This window comes from Leptodactylus fuscus, chromosome 4 (genome assembly GCF_031893055.1).
Source record: "Leptodactylus fuscus isolate aLepFus1 chromosome 4, aLepFus1.hap2, whole genome shotgun sequence".
NCBI classification, from domain to species: domain Eukaryota; kingdom Metazoa; phylum Chordata; class Amphibia; order Anura; family Leptodactylidae; genus Leptodactylus; species Leptodactylus fuscus.
In genome coordinates, this window is record NC_134268.1 from 192147485 (window position 1) to 192169569 (window position 22085).

At 44.2% G+C, this 22085-nt stretch overlaps 2 protein-coding genes across 2 annotated transcripts in view; one reads left to right on the forward strand and one right to left on the reverse strand.

The window, feature by feature from the left end:
* The window catches only part of LMBR1 (limb development membrane protein 1), a 218363-nt gene that overhangs the window by 48973 nt on the left and 147305 nt on the right, over window positions 1–22085 (reverse strand). The gene's annotated exons all lie outside the window — the stretch shown is intronic.
* The window catches only part of RNF32 (ring finger protein 32), a 42079-nt gene continuing 37312 nt past the window's right edge, over window positions 17319–22085 (forward strand). The window contains exons 1-2 of the mRNA XM_075271552.1: window positions 17319–17393; window positions 19106–19370. Of these exons, the coding sequence (XP_075127653.1) occupies window positions 17322–17393; window positions 19106–19370 (337 nt within the window). The 5' untranslated portion in view covers window positions 17319–17321. The remainder of the gene's footprint in view (window positions 17394–19105; window positions 19371–22085) is intronic.

Sequence of the window (22085 nt, forward strand, 5' to 3'; positions counted from 1 at the left end):
CCCCTAGATCTCCATCCGTTTCCCAGTGGCGGAAGCTGGTTAATGCGGTTCTTCCATTTAACCAGCTTATATATAAAGTAAGAGGTTGTCCCCAGAAGTTTTCTACAGTTTGGGGAGCCTGGTGTGACTCCCCCATGACCCAATATTCTGCCCCTTCAATGTGCTCAGCTATTGATGCCTTCACTCCGTAAGGGGTGGCTTGTGCTGGTTAGGTTCATGGCTCCGCTGTCATGATACTGCTTCATTTTGTCGGTATAGTATGTAATGTTCTGCTCTGAACTGTACGGGCGGGGGGTTTGGGGACGGGAGGTGATGATGTTGTGGCTTATCTTTGTTTGTTTGTAATTTTTCTGTAGGTTTTGTTTGTGCTTACATTCTATTCTTTATCACTGTATCATTTGCTCTGTTATGCACCTTTCAATTAAACGAGTTTAAAAAAAAGAAAGAATTGCATCATCCATTAGCACATGCCCTGTGTGGTTTACAACGCTGATGGCCTATCCTGATATTAGATCTACTGGATACCCGTAATCTGTAGCAGCAAGTGTACTGCAGTACTGCCCCATAGACTTCAAATATCTAAACTACATGACTCTCTCTTTTTGGTATCCTTTGACTACTGTGGGGAAAATCAACATCCATATCTCATCTAATGGCCCATGGTGCATTTATTGTGTAAGCAAATGGGTACTGTACAACATCGCCTCTGTACAAACATAGCTGTACAGAAACTGGACAGGAGACGGAAACCGGCAGTTTCATTTGAATGGGTTTGCAAAGTGTCTGCCCGTGTGCGTCTTCTGTCTCTCCACGGCGAAACCGTTTTTTTAACCGGACACAAAGTTGGACATGCAGGACTTTGTGTCCAGTTAAAAAAAAAAAAAGGTTTTGCCGCGGAGAACAGAAGACATTGACAGGCGGACACTGACTGCCGGGTTTCCGTCTCCTGTCCAGTTTCTCGGGCAGAAGACGGAAACCCACAAAGCGGAGACCGGGCGCAGATGTGAACCCGCCCTAAACCTGTAATTTTTAGAGTGTAATGTTACAAGTTAATTTTCGCAACTCATTTAAATAACTAATTGTTGGGTGACCTAAAAATACTGAATTAGCAGCAAACTCTCATAGCTCTGATATCATGCGGATAAAAAAAATACTTGAATATTTAGTGTAACACTGGACTGTACAACTTCATTATTGATTAGGTCTCTGAAATATGAAACCGTAATAAGTCTTCATGAAAAATAATAAATATACACAATGTCTGAGATGAAAAATGGTATTAAAGAGGACCTGTCATGTCCTCATAGGAATTATATACAGCTAGAAAGTCGACAGTGCAGTGAATTCAAATGTTCTTTGTGATTTGTTGGACCATTGGTGAGAAATTCAGCTTTTTATAACTATGCAAATGAGTCTCCAAGTGCACTTGGAGACTCATTTGCATATTACAAAATATAAGATACCAATATTGGAATCTGTAGAACTATTATCTCTTTATTTTAGAACTAATGGTCATGCTGACTGCCTTTGAGGCCGAGGGCCTACGCTCCGTAAAAGCTGCAACTTGGCCACGGCGGAAAAGCTGCAGTATTTTATAGTACCTGCAATCCTGGTGAATCCCATCCACACATTGCAGAAAAATATCTGCAGCGGAAATGCTGCGACTTCATAAACGCAACATTTTTTGTAAATCGCGTCATGTCAATAATACCTGCAGAAATTCCAGGTTTAATAGAAGCAGAAAGTTTGTAGAAGAAAACTCTGCAGCCATTCAGTGAAAAGTTAAAAAAATGTGATGCATTTTTTTACACGGTGCTTTTTGGCTACGTGGCGCCTTAGCCTAAAGGAGTTCTCCCATCTTAGGTTTATACCTACTCTTGTGTCTCTTTTCCCTCTTTGGTGGATGGGCTTAGCCTGAGTGATGTACAGCTCAGTGCTCCTTAAACTAAACTGTACACTTATCTCTGGATTTACATACAGAGATACTGATCAAACATTGAACTAGGCTTTATCAGGACTCAGCAACTAAGCACACTTTGAAGAGGTGACAGAAATTCACAGTGAAGAAAGGAAAATAGTGGTGGACAAAGTAGCCCAGCCACTGTGCAATGAGCTATAGACAATGAGGACACACATTCAGATGTATCTTACAAACAATATAGATAGAAGAATATATTGAAAATAAAAGAATGTATATAATATCCTATCAATAACATAAATTCATATCTTGTTGCAATCCCTTTAAGAAAAAATGTCTGTGTAGAGCTCTTATCTTAGCAAGCCATGCACTCTGAGTACAATTTATTAAGACTGGCACAGATTGAGAGCACTGGAGGTAGATGCGCCTCGATCATTAAGAGGTTTTGGCAACTTGTGGCACAATATAGAAGGTACCAGGTGCCAGGACTGAAGTGTATATCAGTCAGGGACCTACATAGAGCTCAGGTATAACTAACACCAGTTTCATACAGTTAGGGCCAGAAATATTTGGACAGTGACACAAGTTTTGTTATTTTAGCTGTTTACTAAAACATGTTCAGAAATACAATTATATATATAATATGGGCTGAAAGTGCACACTCCCAGCTGCAATATGAGAGTTTTCACATCCAAATCGGAGAAAGGGTTTAGGAATCATAGCTCTGTAATGCATAGCCTCCTCTTTTTCAAGGGACCAAAAGTAATTGGACAATAGACTCTAAGGGCTGCAATTAACTCTGAAGGCGTCTCCCTTGTAAACCTGTAATCAATGAAGTAGTTAAAAGGTCTGGGGTTGATTCCAGGTGTGTGGTTTTGCATTTGGAAGCTGTTGCTGTGACCAGACAACATGCGGTCAAAGGAACTCTCAATTGAGGTGAAGCAGAACATCCTGAGGCTGAAAAAAAAGAAAAAATCCATCAGAGAGATAGCAGACATGCTTGGAGTAGCAAAATCAACAGTCGGGTACATTCTAAGAAAAAAGGAATTGACTGGTGAGCTTGGGAACTCAAAAAGGCCTGGGCGTCCACGGATGACAACAGTGGTGGATGATCGCCGCATACTTTCTTTGGTCAAGAAGAACCCGTTCACAACATCAACTGAAGTCCAGAACACTCTCAGTGAAGTAGGTGTATCTGTCTCTAAGTCAACAGTAAAGAGAAGACTCCATGAAAGTAAATACAAAGGGTTCACATCTAGATGCAAACCATTCATCAATTCCAAAAATAGACAGGCTAGAGTTAAATTTGCTGAAAAACACCTCAAGAAGCCAGCTCAGTTCTGGAAAAGTATTCTATGGACAGATGAGACAAAGATCAACCTGTACCAGAATGATGGGAAGAAAAAAGTTTGGAGAAGAAAGGGAACGGCACATGATCCAAGGCACACCACATCCTCTGTAAAACATGGTGGAGGCAATGTGATGGCATGGGCATGCATGGCTTTCAATGGCTCTGGGTCACTTGTGTTTATTGATGACATAACAGCAGACAAGAGTAGCCGGATGAATTCTGAAGTGTACCGGGATATACTTTCAGCCCAGATTCAGCCAAATGCTGCCAAGTTGATCGGACGGCGCTTCATAGTACAGATGGACAATGACCCCAAGCATACAGCCAAAGCTACCCAGGAGTTCATGAGTGCAAAAAAGTGGAACATTCTGCAATGGCCAAGTCAATCACCAGATCTTAACCCAATTGAGCATGCATTTCACTTGCTCAAATCCAGACTTAAGGCGGAAAGACCCACAAACAAGCAAGACCTGAAGGCTGCGGCTGTAAAGGCCTGGCAAAGCATTAAGAAGGAGGAAACCCAGCGTTTGGTGATGTCCATGGGTTCCAGACTTAAGGCAGTGATTGCCTCCAAAGGATTCGCAACAAAATATTGAAAATAAAAATATTTTGTTTGGGTTATGTTTATTTGTCCAATTACTTTTGAGCTCCTAAAATGTGGAGTGTTTGTAAAGAAATGTGTACAATTCCTACATTTTCTATCAGATATTTTTGTTCAACTCTTCAAATTAAACGTTACAATCTGCACTTGAATTCTGTTGTAGAGGTTTCATTTCAAAACCAATGTGGTGGCATGCAGAGCCCAACTCGCGAAAATTGTGTCACTGTCCAAATATTTCTGGCCCTAACTGTAGGTCATTTAATATGAAGTTTAGGAGAACCCCTTTAAGTTTTCTCTGAGGCTCTGTCACTCAACTACTTACCCACTGATGGAACCACCGACATAAATATTATTTACAATATGACAATGTGAACAATAGGGACACTGTGGACTTTTTTTTGGCAATGTTTAGTATTGCTTTAGTAACCACTATGGCGGTATAGTAGTATTTTCTAAAAATCGTTTTGTATGGCGGTACAGCATATGTCCAAAAAGAAAAAAAAAGCTCTTTTTTTCAAAGCATTGGGAATGAGATCAGTTATTACTATCTATGTAGGGTATACACAAATGCATATTATTTTAGGATGTCCCCACATAGGACATACTCACAGCGGATTATCTGAAGCAGACATAAAGGTCGCTATACTGCTCTGATGTACAGTAGAAGCAATGTGCACAAGACTTAGACTTTATTCATACAACCAAGTTTCTCAAGATCTTAAAAGTAGTGAATGCACTTGCACGGATAAGATTTGCCTATTGAATACAAAGAGTCTGAATAGCCTTTATTAGAGATGAGCGAGTACTGTTCGGATCAGCCGATCCGAACAGCACGCACGCATTGAAATGAATGGAAGCACCTGGTACTTCCGCTTTGACGCCGGCCGCTTAACCCCCCGCGTGCTGGCTACGTCCATTCATTTCAATGCGTGCGTGCTGTTCGGATCGGCTGATCCGAACAGTACTCGCTCATCTCTAGCCTTTATCATTTGACTAGAGTCTTACACAAATCTTATCCATATAGGGGCAGCATGGTGTCCTTGCAGAGCTGGTGTCCTAGGTAGAGATGGGCAAACCTCTCGAACATTCGTTTTGTGTTTGGCGGATTCGTTTCAGGTCGAACAAGTTTGGTACAAACCACACCTTTAGTTAGCTTAAAACATAGTGTAGAACACTCTTAGGCTAAGGCCCCACTGGACGGAAACGCAGCAAAGAAACACCGTAAAAAAAAAAGCAGAGAAAACGCTGCGTTTTATGTTGCGGAAAAAACGCACACGTACATGCGGTTTTCATCGCGTTTTTCCGTTTTGTGTTGCGGAAATTCATATGAGTTTTCTGTTGAGTTTTTCATTGCGTTTTTGCTCGAGTTAGCCTTAGCCTTAGCCTCAACCAAGCAAAACAGTGAGTTTTTGTCTGCGGATTTTGATGCTTTTCCACAGCGTTTCTGTGGAGTTTCCTCAACACATGCTGCGTTTTTGCTGCGGTTTTCACACTCTCCATAGAAATCTGTGGAGGAAAAACTCAGCGCTTACGCAACTATAATTGACATGCAGTGTTTTTGAAAATCGCAAACGTTTTTGAAAAACGCAGCTTTTCTGCAGCGTTTTTTTTCCGCAGTGTGGGGCTAAGATTAGACAAAGATACATTCACTATGCTGGTACTGTAAAACATAGCAGTTTTTTCCTCTGCGTTTCCGCAATGCCCAAAAACGCTGCATTTCTGCCCAGTGGGGCCTTAGCCTTAGGGTAAAGTTCAAATGGAGATTTTTGGTCAGGATTTTGAGGCTATATCCGCCTCAAAATCCTGACCAAAAAGACGGCTCCCATTGAAATCAATGGGAGCTGCTCAGAAGAAACAGCTCCTGGAAAAAAAAAAGGGACATGCTCATTCTTCAGTCGCCTTGCGATTCAGCCTGATGACACTCCCTCCTTTGGACTAGGTCCATTCATTGAGCCTAATCTGGAGCGGAGTGCACGGCTGCAGTGCACCGGCTTTCAGTCACGGCTACCTGGTTTTTGGACTGGAACCTGAGGCTGCCTGCACCTCAGGTTCCGGTCCAAAAAACCACGTGTGAACTTACCCTTAGGGCTCCTAGGAACCTATCTATACAATTTCTAGCTTTCTAAGGCAAACAAAATTGACGTTATATTAAAGTGAAAAGTGACATTATTATAGCCTGGGGTCATTTCAGACTCCAGAGGTGGAGGCCCAGGGGAGGCGCAAAAATTTTTTAAAAAAATTCATTCTCACCTTCTATTACCTCTTTTGGGCTTCCTCACAGGGTCCTGGTGACATGCAGTGCTCTTCTGTGACGTCATCTGCACTACTGGCCACATGGGTACATTGAGCGTCATGATGTCATGCCCAATCACAGGCCTCAGTGCTGAGCCCAGACTGATGGGCGCCGGACACCACAAAGGAGGCCCAACAGAGGTAATGGAAGGTGAGTATGAGTGTTTTTTAATTTTTTTTTTTACCTCCCCATCTATTATTCTCTGGGGTCTGAAGACATTTTAGTTCTTCAAGATGAATCTCCATTTTTTTGGTTTTGTAATAGCCTGAACGATTTGTAATACTTGGGTTGAACCCAGCTCGGCACAAACCAATTCTTCCATCTCTAGTCCTAGAATTCAATTACGGACAATATCTGCGCGGAGTTTGTATGTTCTCCCCATGTTTGCGTGGGTTCCTCTAGGTTCTCTGCTTTCCTTCCACACTCCAAAGACATACTGACAGAGGAATTTAGAGTCAGTTCTAGTGATGGACAATGTTTGTAAAGCGCTGAAGAGTATGATGGTAGTATAAAAAGGAATACATTTAAAGGGATTCTACCATTAAAAAACTTTTTTCTGTGGCTAACACGTCGGAATAGCCTTTAGAAAGGCTATTCATCTCTTACCTTTAGATGGGATCTCCGCCGCGCCGTTCCTTAGTAATACCGGTTTTTACCGGTATGTAAATTAGTTCTCTGGCAGCGATGGGGGCGGACCCCAGCGCTTAAAATGCGATGAGGGCGTCCCCACCGCTGCCCGAGAACAGGATCCTGCGCCGCCTCTATCTTCTGCTGGATCCTCCCCTTCTTTCTTCAGCAGCGTCACCTCTGTCGGCTCTTACACTAGTAGAGCCGACTGCGCATGCGCGGCCATAGTTCCGAGCCCGCAATTGTGAGTATGCGCAGTCGGCTCTACTAGTGTAAGAGCCGACAGAGGTGACGCTGCTGAAGAAAGAAGGGGAGGATCCAGCAGAAGATAGTGGCGGCGCAGGATCCTGTTCTCGGGCAGCGGTGGGGATGCCCTCATCGCATTTTAAGCGCTGGGGCCCGCCCCCATCGCTGCCAGAGAACTAATTTACATACCGGTAAAAATCGGTATTAGTAAGGAACGGCGCGGCGGAGATCCCATCTAAAGGTAGGAGACGAATAGCCTTTCTAAAGGCTATTCTGACGTGTTAGCCACAGAAAAAAGTTTTTTAATGGTAGAATCCCTTTAAAAAAAATTTTTTATGAATTAGTGTGAATATTTACTCTTTGCAAAGGGTAAAAACCAGTGACCGACCCACAGTAATTACTCAAGACCCAGCCTCAAAAATAATAGTTTTATAATAGTCTCAAGACAGGAACTTCCCCGACGAGTCATGTGCTATACTGCGCCTTTAAAAGTGCATGTTATGTTAAGCACTATTGAGATCTCCCTAGATAACTCCTATTGTGCACAAAGAGGTCGGCTATTAATTAATCAACAATGCATTTAGCAGTGTCTTAGAAGGAGAAGACAAAACCAGAATGACTGATGTATCTGTTCTGGGCCCAGCCAGTAGATAAAAGCTATTTATAAAGCATTTTATTAAAAAACAACCATGAACCCTGTGTGTATTGCGAGCACGTTCGAGATCCGTTCCGATGACAGTTGAAATAAAGCACTATTATATGGCGCTGAACACAGTCTATTACATGGAATTGTTTACCTAAAAATACCAAGCAAAGGCCAGAATCTGGACTTGAAGAGGCAGCCTTTTGATAGCTCACAAAGCCCTGAATATGCTACTAATAAATTGTTCCACACCTTTGTCTAAACCGAAAGAAAAGGCAAAGGTCCTACGTTCTCTCACAAGAATGTACAAGTCTCCTCAAAGCAACGTGGCTCTCTCCTTGTAATTCTTAGTATTTGTTGACTTAGAGTTCTCTGAGTGACAATGTACATCACTGGCATGTTACCTCTACCATCTGTGCTACCGAGTCTATCTTGACTCAGATCAAAGCTTGAAGGCTTCTAAAAAGATAGACAAACCGCAATGTGACAAATAGCATGCTTTGTTTCACACAGCAAACAGAAATTACTTTCATCGGCCCACGGAAAGAATCCCATGTTTTTAACGCTAATTGTGTTGTCTGCAGCAAAGAGATCTGGAGCTTTTCTACATTCTCAAGGAATGAATACATTTTCGGGCTCAGTGGGGATATAGTGCCTAATCTCTAAACTCAGCAAAACAATGGATTTTATTGGGTAATCTCTTATCCAGAAGAAGGATTGCAAAGCAAAAGATAGATACATTATAGAACAGAGTTATATATTATAAAGTATTTCCCGTTCTTATATTATGTACTACTATATAACGCCCCGGTTGGCGCACAATGTACATTCCTTATCTCATTGTGACTTATCTGATCTATGTGTCTGGGTCATAATGGGTGAAAACAGGGCCTAACACCTAAGGGCTTGTTCACATGGGGCACGGGACCGCATATTTTGGTCCTGATTTTGTTGTGGGAAGAGGCATCAGAATTGGACCAAAATGCACCTGCCACGACTGTCGCGGCTTCCGAAAGTCACAGCTCCTTGCTCCAGAGTAGGCCCTCTAAGATCGGACCACAGCAGTCTCCATTGTGGTCTGATCTTAGACTCCGCCTCCTCTCAGACGAGCCTTCGGCAGAACCAGCGTTGATTGGCCGAATGCTGTACACTGGCCAATCAACGCTGGCCAATGCATACCTATGAGAAAAAGTCAGCTCCCTCGTAACAGCAAGCTGCCAGCTCTCCTGACGAGCCTACTGCAGAACCAGCGTTGATTTGCCGGAGGCTCATCTTTGCTAGTCGGGAGAGCTGGCAGCTTGCGGTTATGAGGGAGCTTACTTTTTATCAGTGCAACTGCAAGAGCTGTGCAGTTAAAGCACATGGACCCCATAGACTATAATGGGGTCCATGCGCTTTAACTGCACAGCGCTCCTCCTAAACACTCTCCTCCTGCTACTCGTGGACTTGGTGACTCTCCTTTAGTCGAATAGTGGTTTCCCCTGAAACGAGCATTTTTTCCCATAGACTATAATGGGATTTGATATTCGATCGAGTAGTCGAATATTGAGGCTCTACTCGAAACGAATATCTCACTGTTCGCACTGTTCTAGCCGGAACCTACCGCTCAGGTAAAAAGTAAGCTAGCGGTCTACATAGACCTCTATTGTGAGAGGGCGGATTATGAGGTGGATTCGGCGTCAGAATCCGCCCCCTCTTGCCCCATGTGAACGAGTACTAAAAGAGTACAGTTCCACCCAGACATCAGGTGCTCCTTGACATTACAATGACAATGGAAAAGGTGGCACCATTTTTAAAGAGACCCTTAAACTATAATGTAAGGGGGCGTTCACACTACCGTCTGTGTCAGACAGGTAGTGTCCGCAACTAGTGTCCGTTCAAAATCTGGCACGGACATTAGGAGCGGACACTAGCTGTGTCCGTGACACCTGTCATTTATTTTAAATGGCGATCGGGTGCGTTCATTTGCACTCCATGCCTGTCCTTCACTGTCCGCTTGTAAAGATGTTTGACTTTTCAAGCGGACAGAAAAACCCGACATGTAGGGTTTTTCTGTCTGCTTGAAAAGTCGGACATCTTTACTTGCGGACAGTGAAGGAAGGGCACGGAGTGCAAATGAACGCACCCGATCGCCATTTAAATAAATGACAGGTGTCACGGACACAGCTAGTGTCCGCTCCTAATGTCCGTGCCAGATTTTGAACGGACACTAGGAGCGGACACTACCTGTCGGACACAGACGATAGTGTGAACGCCCCCTAACCATTCATTACCTATGTGAAGTATATGTGGTGCCCTTTCTTAAAGCAACCTTATACCAGACATGGGCTCCTTGGCTAAGGGAACTGTCAGGGGTGCTGTCTGTAAGATATAGATATGCGCCGTATCCCCTTCACTGGTATTGGATTATGCTGTGTGTCTCCTTACACAAACACACTATTATCTTGCTTCGCAAGGGTATATGGGTATATAAAAGCTATACTGGGGGTTATACATATCTAACACATCTACACTATCGGTATAAAGGATTGACAGTTCAGCATATATGGAAACACAGAGAGGCTTGGGGAGGAGTCCCGATCCTTTAACATGGCACATGAATATTGACAACTCATGCAATAAACAGTACAGTCCAATATAAGTAACACTAGGTTCACACCTGCGTTCGATCACCGTTCTCAGCTTTCCGTCTTCTGCATGCAGAAGATGGAAAGCTGTCAGACCGGGTCCGGTCGTGAGCGGCGGTGAGTGTTTTATGCTCTCCGCCGTAAAACCGTTTTTTTAAAACCGGACACAGAGTACTGCATGTCCGACTTTGTGTCCGATTTAAAAAAAAAAAACAGTTTTGAGACGGAGAGCTTAAAACGCTCACCGCCTCTCACGGACGGACAGCTTTCAAGCCCATTCAAATGAATGGGTTTGAAAGAGTCCTGCAGGTTTCCGTCTCCTGCCTCTGTTTTGTGCAGGAAACGGAAACCTGCAGAATGGACCGAGCACAGATGTGAACGAGCCCTAACTTTGTAATATATCTTATTAGAAAGAAATGTCCTTTTTACTGCTCCCCCTCCCTTTGATAATGTGAGTTTCACTGTGAAAATCACTGCTATATCTGTCTCAAGATGGATTATAAGTCACATGACTCAGATGACTGATCTCGATAGAAGTCTATGGAGATGGAAGGGAGTAGAGTGATTTGAGGGAGAATCAGATAACAACTGAAAGCTGAACAGAAACATTTTATCAAAGCCAAAAAACTTTATGTACATGTAAATGCTTCTCTATATATGTCCTGCATGGTCCTAGACAGGGCTGTAACTATAGGGGGTAAGTAAAGGTCCCTTGGCTATATAAAGTATAACACTATTTGGAGTAGTACAAGACAGATATTACAAATATCTCCCAGTGGTTTCTGAGTGAGAAAGAGACAGTTATAGAGCAGATTCTCGTCCTATCTCTTCCAGAAAAATGAAAACTAGAGATATAGCCTGCAGATGGGGAAATTGCTAAAAACTACACAATAATCAGTTACGTAATAACCAGAATCGTGTACACATGGAAGCTTTTCCTGAAAAATCACAAAAGAACCTTTCATCACCTCCATCAACCCCATTTCTTTGGATGCTGCTCCATTGTTGTTGACATGGTTGATTTTTTATCTCTCTAGCCCCCACCATATCTGAGCAATCAGTGCAGTTAGTTTTGGTGCCTGATGAGCTATTTAAAGAGGGACTTTCACCATTTGAAAGGTGAGGAAAGGCGCTACTGTGAGGAATGGCGTTTCTAACTGACTGACATTCATTTCAATGGGAGCCACTCGCTTCTTTTTCCCGCTAGCGATTTTTTTTCAGATAGCGGGAAAAAGAAGCAACATGCCCTATCTTCCCGCAGATTGTGTGGCTGAGACGCAGCGCAAAACTCACTCACAATTAGGCCCATTCATTTGGGCCTAACCAGGAGTGGGGTGCTGGTGTACTGCATCGGCATCCTGTTCCTGTCTCGGCTAGCCATGTGGAGAGTTCACATGGCGCGCCTGGGCGCCACCATCTTTGCTGTGATCGCCAGCACCCGGAGTAATCTCTGCTATGACAGCCGGGAGCCTTGTGAAGGCTCCCTGGCCTGTCATTCTATTGCAGACTATGCTAGGTAGCCTGCAATAGAAGCACCGTATTTTGCATTGCATTAGTGATCAGACCTCCTGGGGTTCAAATTTGAATAAAAAGTGATCAAAGCAAAAGCAATTCCCCAAAATGGTAGAACTGAAAAGTACACCCGGCTCCGCAAAAAAAAAAACAAAAAAAAAAAAAAAAAGCCCTAGACATCCCTGTACACGGATGTATAAAAAAGTTACGGCTGTCAGAATATGGCGACTTTTCGAGAAAAACATTTTTAACACATTTTTGGATTTTTTTAAGGGGTTAAAATGTAAATAAAACCATATAAATTTGCTATCCCTGTTATCGTACCAAAACACAGAATACAGGGGACAGGTCATTTTGGTTGCACAGTGAACGCCGTAAAACCGAAGCCCGTAAGAAAGTCGCACAAATGCATTTTTTCTTCAAATCCATTCCAATCTGAATTTTTTTCCTGCTTCCCAGTACATTATACAGAATAATTAATGGCGGCATCATGAAGAAAAATTTGTCCCGCAAAGACTAAGACCTCATATGGCTCTGGGAGCGGAGAAATAGGAGGGGAGTCAAAAACGAAAATCGAAATATGATGTTGGTGGGAAGGGGTTAATGTCCGGTTTGCATCAGTTTTTTTTTTTTTTTTTGGGGGGGGGTTTACCATCTGTTTTGAGGAAGGTTTATTATGGATTCACTGCTTTGTATTGGTCAGTCCATAAATAAGGACATTAATAGAACATGTTTTATTATTTTTTTCATGGTCCATTAGAGACTACTAGGGCAGACACAATGCTGGAGTTCTGTGCTAGCACACACAACTACCCGCAGTGCCTCAGCCTTGTACACGTATGACAGGTGTATCCGTATACACAGCACTATACATATACACAGCAGGTGCTGCAGTCAGTGAGAGGACGCCTCAGCCCCCGCCATGGCCCCGAGCAGCCCGGACATGCAGGGGGCGGGGCCTGAGCGGACACTGCGCTGCCCATTGGCCGCCTCTTCCTGCTGGGATTCGGTTGCCTGGCAATGTATACACACCGCTGCCGGTGCCCGGAGACAGGTGGGTGTCGGCCATGCCGGTCCGTGGTCCGTGTGTCTGCTCAGTGCTCAGGGGTCCTGGTACCCGGAGGTGCTGGACAGCACTGGGGGGTCTCAGCGCCCACACCCCCTTCCCTTTCATGATATCTTCAGATGGCAGGCTATAATGTATATACTGGCAGGGCCGCCATCAGGAATTTTGGGGCCCCATACAGCCTAAGTGTCTGGGCCCCCCCTGCCATTTTTGCTTTGCGCGCCGCGGGAAATTTAGCCCCACCCACTGTTATGTTGACTCCGCCCACTCATTAATTTTCCATTTGCCCGCACACAGTATAATCCTCCTACAGTCACCCGTAAATTATATGTCCCCCTCCGTCTCTCCCCTAGCTTCATATACACCCTTCATCTGCCCCCAGATTCATGTCCCCTCCATCTCTGCCCCCAGATTCATGTCCCCACATTTCTGCCCACAGATTCATATCCCCCCCATCTCCATACCTCCCAACTTTTGAAGAACTAAAAGAGGGACAAAATGTGTGGCGCGCTTAGCGCGCCGCAGCAAATTTAGCCCCACCCACTTTTGTGTTGACTCTGCCCACTTGTTAATTTTTCATGTGCCCGTACACAGTATAATCCTCCTACAGTCACCCGTAAATTATATGTCCCCCCTCTATCTCTCCCCCAGTTTCACATACACCCTTCATCTGCCCCCAGTTTCATGTCCCCCTTCCATCTCTGCCCCTAGATTCATGTCCCCACATCTCTGCCCCCAGTTTCATGTCCCCTCCATCTCTGCCCCCAGATTCATGTCCCCCCAGATTCATGTCCCCCCTCCATCTCTGCCCCCAGATTCATGTCCCTCCATCTCTGCCCCCAGATTCATGTCCCCCCAGATTCATGTCCCCCCTCCATCTCTGCCCCCAGATTCATGTCCCTCCATCTCTGCCCCCAGATTCATGTCCCTCCATCTCTGCCCCCAGATTCATGTCCTCTCCATCTCTGCCCCCAGATTCATGTCCCCACAGTGTCATGCCGTCCCCTCCTTCATCTGCCCCAGTGTCATTCCGTCCTCTCTTTCATCTGCCCCTAGATTCACGTTCCACCTCCACATTAAACTTACCTTCTCCTCCGCTCCCTCGCCGCTCTCTGCACGTCTCTCTCGCTGACACATGCGGCTGAAGGAAGGAGCTGACACAGGTCAGCTCCACGATTCGCCGCTGGGTGTCTCTCTCGCTGACATGTATGCGGCTGAAGCGAGGAGCTGACCTGTGTCAGCTCCTCACTTCGCCGCTGCCGGCTCTCTCGCTGACACATATGCGGCTGAGCCGGGTTCCGGCTCAGCCGCATATGTGTCACCGAGAGAGGCGGCAGCGGCGAAGTGAGGAGCTGACACAGGTCAGCTCCTCGCTTCAGCCGCATATGTGTCAGCGAGACAAGCGGCAGTGGCGAAGCGAAGAGCTGACCTGTGTCAGCTCCTCGCTTCAGCCGCGTATGTGCTCAACTCAGATCTGCATCCTCTGGACGCAGATCTGAGTTGAAACAGGACATACAATGACTGCTGCCGGCGCCAGGGGGCCCGGGCCCCCCCCATTTTAAAATTTGGCCGGGCCCCTGACGCCAGTAGCAGTAGTACTGGCCTATCGGCGGCCCTGTATACTGGGTATACTTTTACTGACTCTCCCTGCCACCTATAGGGGGCACTATATAAACAGTCACCTCATGGTGGGGCCAGTGTTCAGGTAGCCATAGCCTCAGGTTACGGCTATTTGGCGACTTTGCCTGTGACTCCAGTTGTTCGACTAAAGATGGCCATATTGCCCTAGTTGCAAAAAAATCCATCTTTGTGCGACTAGAATTTGTAGCTCCCTCGCGTCGTGTAGTATGGCGCCATTCACTTACATTAGTACTCAACGACACGACCATCATTAGTCGTGCAACGAGAGTCACAGCCGAAGACGCCACGTAGCGCCATCCTTAAAGGGTATGTCCACTTCTGAACACTGTTAATAAATCTATGTACAAAGCCTTTGTCATTACATTACTTATCATGTGTTGATCCTGAATTACAGGTGGTATCGTAGCCACGAGCTGCATTCACAATTCTGAAAACTGCAGACCTGAAATCTCTAAGTATTTATTGGTGGACATAGGCCGGAAATGCCACGCTAAAGCGCTGCGGGAACAACCGCCGCGTGAACGCATCGCGATTCTTCCCGCAGAGCTTTGAACAGAAAGTTCACGGAGATTTGCTTCGTGGATTTTCTGTTACAATTATATCTACGGGAAAGCTGCCGGCGTTTCCGTAGATATTGCAATTTTTTCCGCAAAGTGGGCATGGGATTCACATGAATCACATCCACTTTGCAAGCACTGTAAAACGCCGTGATTTTTCTCGCCGTGGGCAGATCGCAGCATTTCCGGCCCGTGGGGCCCCGGCCATAAAGGGGAATATTCATCATTTATCTGGCATAAAGGGATGATATTGAAGTGGACGTTTGATGCAAGACCCTTTCTTGGGCCAAATGTGCACCACAAAGCCTGATCCACACCTCACCTGCTATGTTGTGATGGTACAGCTAGTGTCCATTGCTAAAATCTTGTAGCGGACAATAGCGACGGACACTGCTGATGGTCACCAACAGTAGTGTGAACACCCCCTAAAACAATATGTATTAGGGTACGTATACACAGAATAGGAATGCTTCAGTTTTTCCATCGAGAATTTCAAGTTAACTTGTGGATTTGTTGCAAATTTTTCCATTAAGGTGAATGGGGAAGTCAGAATTCATAACATCGCCCATTTGTTACGGATTTTACTGAAGATTAACCACAGATCTGCAGATAATAACCACAGATATTTTAAACGTAATGGGGGGCCAGAGTCCCCGAACGGTCACCAAACACTAGTGTGACCTTATCTGTGTGCATTTGTAATACTAGGCATACCCCCCATCCCCTGTAGTAAATACTATGTTAGTGGATGATTTCCTAGAATTGTGCACCTACCGTTTTTCCCCCAAAATAGGTCATCCCCTGAAAATAAGGCATGGGGGAGGTTTCTGTTTAATTGCCTAATATAAGGCACCTCCCCGAAAATAAGGCATCCCCCCAAAACCATTGCAGCCTGCTGAGCACTGGGCGCAATGTTCTGTGTGCAAAGGAAAGCCAGCTGCTGCCTCTGCTGTGATACCGTAGGTTGTATCCACTGTCCCTTCTGTAGGATGAGCTGGGAGATGCCCACTGTGCATATGCTGCGCGGAGTTGGCTCTCCCAGCTCATCCCACAGCAGCCAGAACAGTGGTAACACAGCAGAGGCAGCCGGCTTTCCTGTGCACATAGAACACAGTGCACAGCATCCATCCAGCTGCAATGCCCACAAAGTGAGGCTCTCCGGCGCAACTTCCGGCAGCCTAGCTAAGCCCCGCCCACCACTTCTGCCGCCGCGATCAACAGCAGCACCAGCGCTGTTATGAAAATGGGGAAGGTAAGTAGCCTACCTCCCCTCGCCTAACCTCCTGCATGTCTTAGGGAGCGGCTTGTCCCCTGCTCCATAAGACCCCCCCCCCAAAAAAAAAAAAAAAAAGACATGTCCTATATCTAGGACGAGAATTTAATATAAGACACTGTCTTATTTTTTGGGAAACATGGTATGCTATCCCCACCACCATTTGGGCCTGTCTGTGTCCTGCAGTGAAGCACTTTTTCATCTGATATCGGGTAAATGTGCCCTTATATCATTTATGATAATGTCCGAGTCAGTGATTTTTTTTATTTTAGCCAAGAGGATATCCAACAAATATCAACTGACTCTGGCTTTTGTAGCCTGTTTAATGTCAGAAAACTTTCATATACTCTAATATATGACATTAAGATCAGCCATTAATGAGGGTGTGATCGGAAACCCGACTGAACATCGGAACAAGTGGCACTATCATGGAGTTATACCCTCACTGATCATGCACCATTGATCCATCCTGAGGACAGGCAGCAATTGACAATACAGTAATACCTCTTTAATGACCGTATGTTAAGAAATTGGACGTACCCCTAATATATTTGGTGAGTTTCTTCCAAAGGCAGGTACCAGTTAAAGCTATTACGTGTTCATGTTATTTGGGCACGATCAATAACATAGCTACCTTAATCCACCACTAGGGGGAGCTCATTGCATACAGACTTATATAGTCCCCTCTATGTTCAATACTAATTGTAGTAGTGAGCTCCCCCTAGTGGTGGCTACATATAGCCAGAATAATGTAAGTCTGAAAAGCAGCGCTGTGGGTAGGGAGTGGGGCCCATGTTGAACTGTGGGCTGTGTGATTTCTTTGTCAGGCCCTGTTATCTATAGTTATCTCTCAGGGTTTATAGCATGGGAAACATATTGTTAATCATTGACTGTAGCACTAAGTAAGTTTGCATTGTGTAATGTTTTCTTTTGCTGCAGGTCCTCTTTTACTCCTTTGGACACGGAATGGCTCATCCCTTAAGTTCAAGGCCTAGCGGAGCATCTGTTTCAGTTTCCAATGTAACAAAAGCTTCAAAGGTATATTTCACAATAAAATCACTCCCACACATGTCAATATTCATTTACAATGATGACACTTTGTGCCGCTTTATGTCTGCTATTTTTTACTAGAGTTGAAGAGTTTCTTACTTTTCCCAGCCGCTGCTCCTTAAGAGATAATAATCAGTCTAGTACTATTTGCCTCCATACTCAGCTTTATGGGGGAAATGTGTCTATGGTCTTTTAGAAGGTGCCAGGTCTTTGGGCCTCCCCACTCATTTTTTTTTCCTAAAAGGGACCTTTCACCTCTCCTGACTTGTCCAGATTAGTAAATACTTCTATTCCCCATAAAATAACAATTCTGGGCCTTTGTTTGTTTTTTTTTTGCTCTGTTATTACTGATACATTGACAATTGTATTGTTACTAGAGATGAGCGAGTACTATTCGAAACGCCCGTTTCGAATAGCACGCACCCATAGGAATGAATGGACACAGCCAGCACACGGGGTTAAGCCGCCGGCAAAGTCTGTGTGCCGGCCGCTTCCATTCATTCCTATGGGTGCGTGCTATTCGAAACGGCCGTTGCGGATAGTATTCGCTCATCTCTAATCGTTACCATTTCCCTTATGAAAATGAAGTGTCCCTACATGTCAGCACTGAATGGACATTATCAGAGCGTTTAGGGATTGTAACCAGTTGTCAATTTATTTGTACATTTCCAGGTGGAATAACAGAGGAACTTAGTGTGGCAGAATTTACCAATTTACTATAGCAGTTTTTTTGACATAGATGTGTGATAAAATGCTACACTTTGGGTGCAAGGCCCTTTCGTACGTGAAATATGTGCAGCATTCCCCATTCTGCGCCTCATTTGGCATTCTGCGAAAGTGGGCGGAGTGGGGCTGGCCCAGGCGGTGGACATCCTATAACATATTTGTTTCCTGGCATGAATTATACAGGAAATCTACATTAGTACCTGACTGACGGATGTCTACATTCAGGCACATGTTCATATTTATTATCGTTCACCCAAGGAGACTTGGGTGAACGATAATAAATATGTGAGTCCCAGGTGCCCCTCTCCATACGCCATCCACATTTGCTTAAAGCGGCGATGTGCCCCATCTTTGTACAAGGTTGGGTCTTGCATCACATTATCACACATCTGCGCCTGAAAACCGAAGTAGATACTGTGATGAATTCCCCCCATTGTGTCAGTTTTTTAAGAAATACTCCCAGAATATTATCTAAAATATCCCATATTTGTCTCCTATAAGAAAGAGATTCTTTGCCTACTGTATATTAAAATGACCATAATTCTTGTTCTTGTACTTTTGCACTTACATTAAATGGTTTCTGGGCCATTATGAATGGATAAAATTGTATTTTTTTTTTTCCGTAAGCAGTGCCACACCTTTCCTGAGGCTGTGTCTGATACTGCATGACTTCTTCATTGAATTGAATGAGACTAAGGTTAGGTTTACATTGTCGTTTGGGTTCGCTGTTTTTATACTAAAACCAATGGAGAGAAAAGTCTTCTTTTCTTTGCCAGTTTCTGCAGTTTTCTCACTGAAAAAAACCCAGCAGTCACTACCACCCATTACAAACAATAGGAGGCAGATTTGAGGAGTTTTGTCCATGTGATAGAAGCAGCATCCAAATATGCTATGTGCGCCCATCCTAAGACTATGAAGATTACTTATTTTTTGGTTAAACTTTCTGTTTCATTCATTTAACCTTTATGTTGTAGAATCCTGATAGCCGTCGCCAGCCTGTAATTCTGACTGCCGTAGCTCTACAAGATCATATTTTACACAACCTACAACTCCAGAATCTGTCATTAGCCGACCCTTGTAAAGGAATCAGGAGCGTGAAGAAGACCCGATGTATGGACAGAAAAATAGTCAAGCCTCTTGTTGATACTGGGATGAAGAGGAAACCTATCGAAAAGGCGGTCACCAGTCCTACGGAGGAGGAATATGTCCTTGACCCACTTGGTCCAAAACTAACACTGGGCAAGTCATTGGTTGTTACCTTTTCTGTTTGGGTGTAATGTTATATTAGGTCAGGAGTAGAGATGAGCGAACACTGTTCGGAACAGCCGTGCTTCTATTCATTTCTATGGGAGCGTGTTGTTCGGATCGGCTGATCCGAACAGTGTTCGCTCATCTCTAGTCAGGAGTGCACAACCTTTTCTGGTCTATGAGATTGTGTCACTCCCAAGCACTGTAATAAAACATTACAACATATTATATTTACAGAATATTCCATGTGCCATGCATGACTAATATATGTAGATTTGGGGGAATAGGGCTCCTATGCTAAGTGGAGGAGAGGTGGCAAAATGTGTGGTTATCTGCTTTATAACTTATGGGAGATACAGAAACAGCCTCTCTAACTAAGGGCAACATCTGCATGGAGTTTGTATGTCCTCTCCATGTTTGTGGTTTCCTTCTACAGTGGGGAAAAAAATATTAAGTCAACCCCCAATTGTGCAAGTTCTCCCACTTAAAAAGATGAGGTCGGCCTGTAATTGACATCATAGGTAGACCTCAGCTATGAGAGACAAAATGAGAAAATCCAGAAAATCACATTGCCTGACTTGCAAAGAATTTATTTGCAAATTATGGTGGTAAGTATTTGGTCAATAACAAAAGTTCATCTCAATACTTTGTTCTATATCCTTTGTTGGCAATGACAGAGGTAAAACGTTTTCTGTAAGTCTTCACAAGGTTGGCACACACTGTTGTTGGTATGTTGGCCCATTCCTCCATGCAGATCTCCTCTAGAGCACTGATGTTTTGGGGCTGTCTCTGGGCAACTTCCCTCCAAAGGTTTTCTATAGGGATGAGATCTGGAGACTGGCTAGGCAACTCAGGACCTTGATATGCTTCTTACAACGCCACTCCTTTGTTGCCCTGGCGGTGTGCTTGGGACCATTGTCATGCTGAATGACCCAGCCATGTTTTATCTTCAGTGCCCTTGCTGATGGAAGGAGGTTGCACTCAAAATCTCACAACATATAGACCCCTTTCATTCTTTCATGTACCCGGATCAGTCGTCCTGGCCCCTTTGCAGAGAACCAGCCCCAAAGCATGATGTTGCCACCCCCAGGCTTTACAGTAGGTCTGGTGTTCTTTGGATGCAACTCAGCATTCTTTCTCCTCCAAACATGACAAGTTTTCTCTCTACCAAACAGTTCTACTTTGGTTTCATCAGACCATATGACATTCTCCATTAAGCAGGGGGAGACGTCTGGCGCTGCAGGATCTGAGTCCCTGGCAGCGTAGTGTGTTGTTATGTTGGTCCCAGCTCTCTGCAGGTCATTCACTACGTCTTCCCATGTGGTTCTGGGATTTTTGCTCACCATTCTTTTTATCATATTGACCCCACAGGGTGAGATCTTGTGTGGAGCTCCAGAAGGAGGGAGATTATCAGTGGTCTTGTATGTCTTCCATTTTATAATTATTGCTCCCACAGTTGATTTCTTCAATCCAAGCTGGTTGCCTATTGCAGATTCAGTCTTCTCAGCCTGGTGCAGCGCTACAATTTTGTTTCTGGTGTCCTCGACAGCTCTTTGGCCTTCACCATGGTTGACTTTGGAGTGTGACTGAGGTTGTTGACAGGTGTCTTTTATACTAATAAGAAGGTCAAACAGGAGCCATTACTACAGGTAATGAGTGGAGGAAAGAGGAGACTCTTAAAGAAGAAGTTACAGGTCTGTGAGAGCCAGAAATCTTTCTTCTTTGTAGGTGACCAATTACTTATTTCCCACCATAATTTGCAAATACATTCTTTCCAGATCAGACAATGTGATTTGCTGGATTTTTTTTCTCATTTTGTCTCTCATAGTTGAAGTCTACCTATGATGTCACATACAGGCCTCTGGCTAACTAAATACTTTTTCCCCCACTGTACATGCTAAAAATATACTGATATATATTGGCTTTCTGTAAAACAACTGATCCTTGGGGATGAGCGACTATCTGGTGGCCACTAACTCCACAACGCTCCTTGAGCTTTGAGAAAAGGGATTACAAATGTATGTTATGTCATATCTTAACTCAATTGGAAATGTCCATTAAAAGGAGAACCGTAGATAAAACAGATAATGCACAAGTTGCACTATCCTTTAGAAAGGCTGTTCCAGGCATACCCTTATTCATTAATCCTCCCAGCTGTTTTTTAATTAATGCTTTTATCAATATGCTAATTATCCTGCACGGTGCTACGGAAGTCTCTGTGATGTTCTCTGAGCGCTGTTTGTGTGATATGTGTACCTTGATTTTATCATGCTATGTGCTAGCTTCAGAGGTCACATGTGCATGAACTGAACGTGAACACTAACACCAGTGACTTTCGGCGGTAGTACATGAGAAGTGGTACTACCGAAAATCATAGGCGTAAGTGATCACGTTTCATTCATGCACATGTGACCATTGAAGCTAGCTCATAGCATGATATCATTACCTCCATTCAAGCAGTGACTGTATGTAGGGACTCCATGAGGCTAATGCCAATTGTCCCATTATAGGAAAAAAAATCCTTCTCAACTTCAATATGGCAATTGGACTAAGTCTCTGGATCAACATCCTATCCCAAAAACACTGAAAATAGATTAGATATATAATATAGATAGATAGATAGATAGATGATAGACAGAAGATAGATAGATAGATAGATAGATAGATAATACCATGTACATGTGTGATATGCCTCCTCTTTTCCCT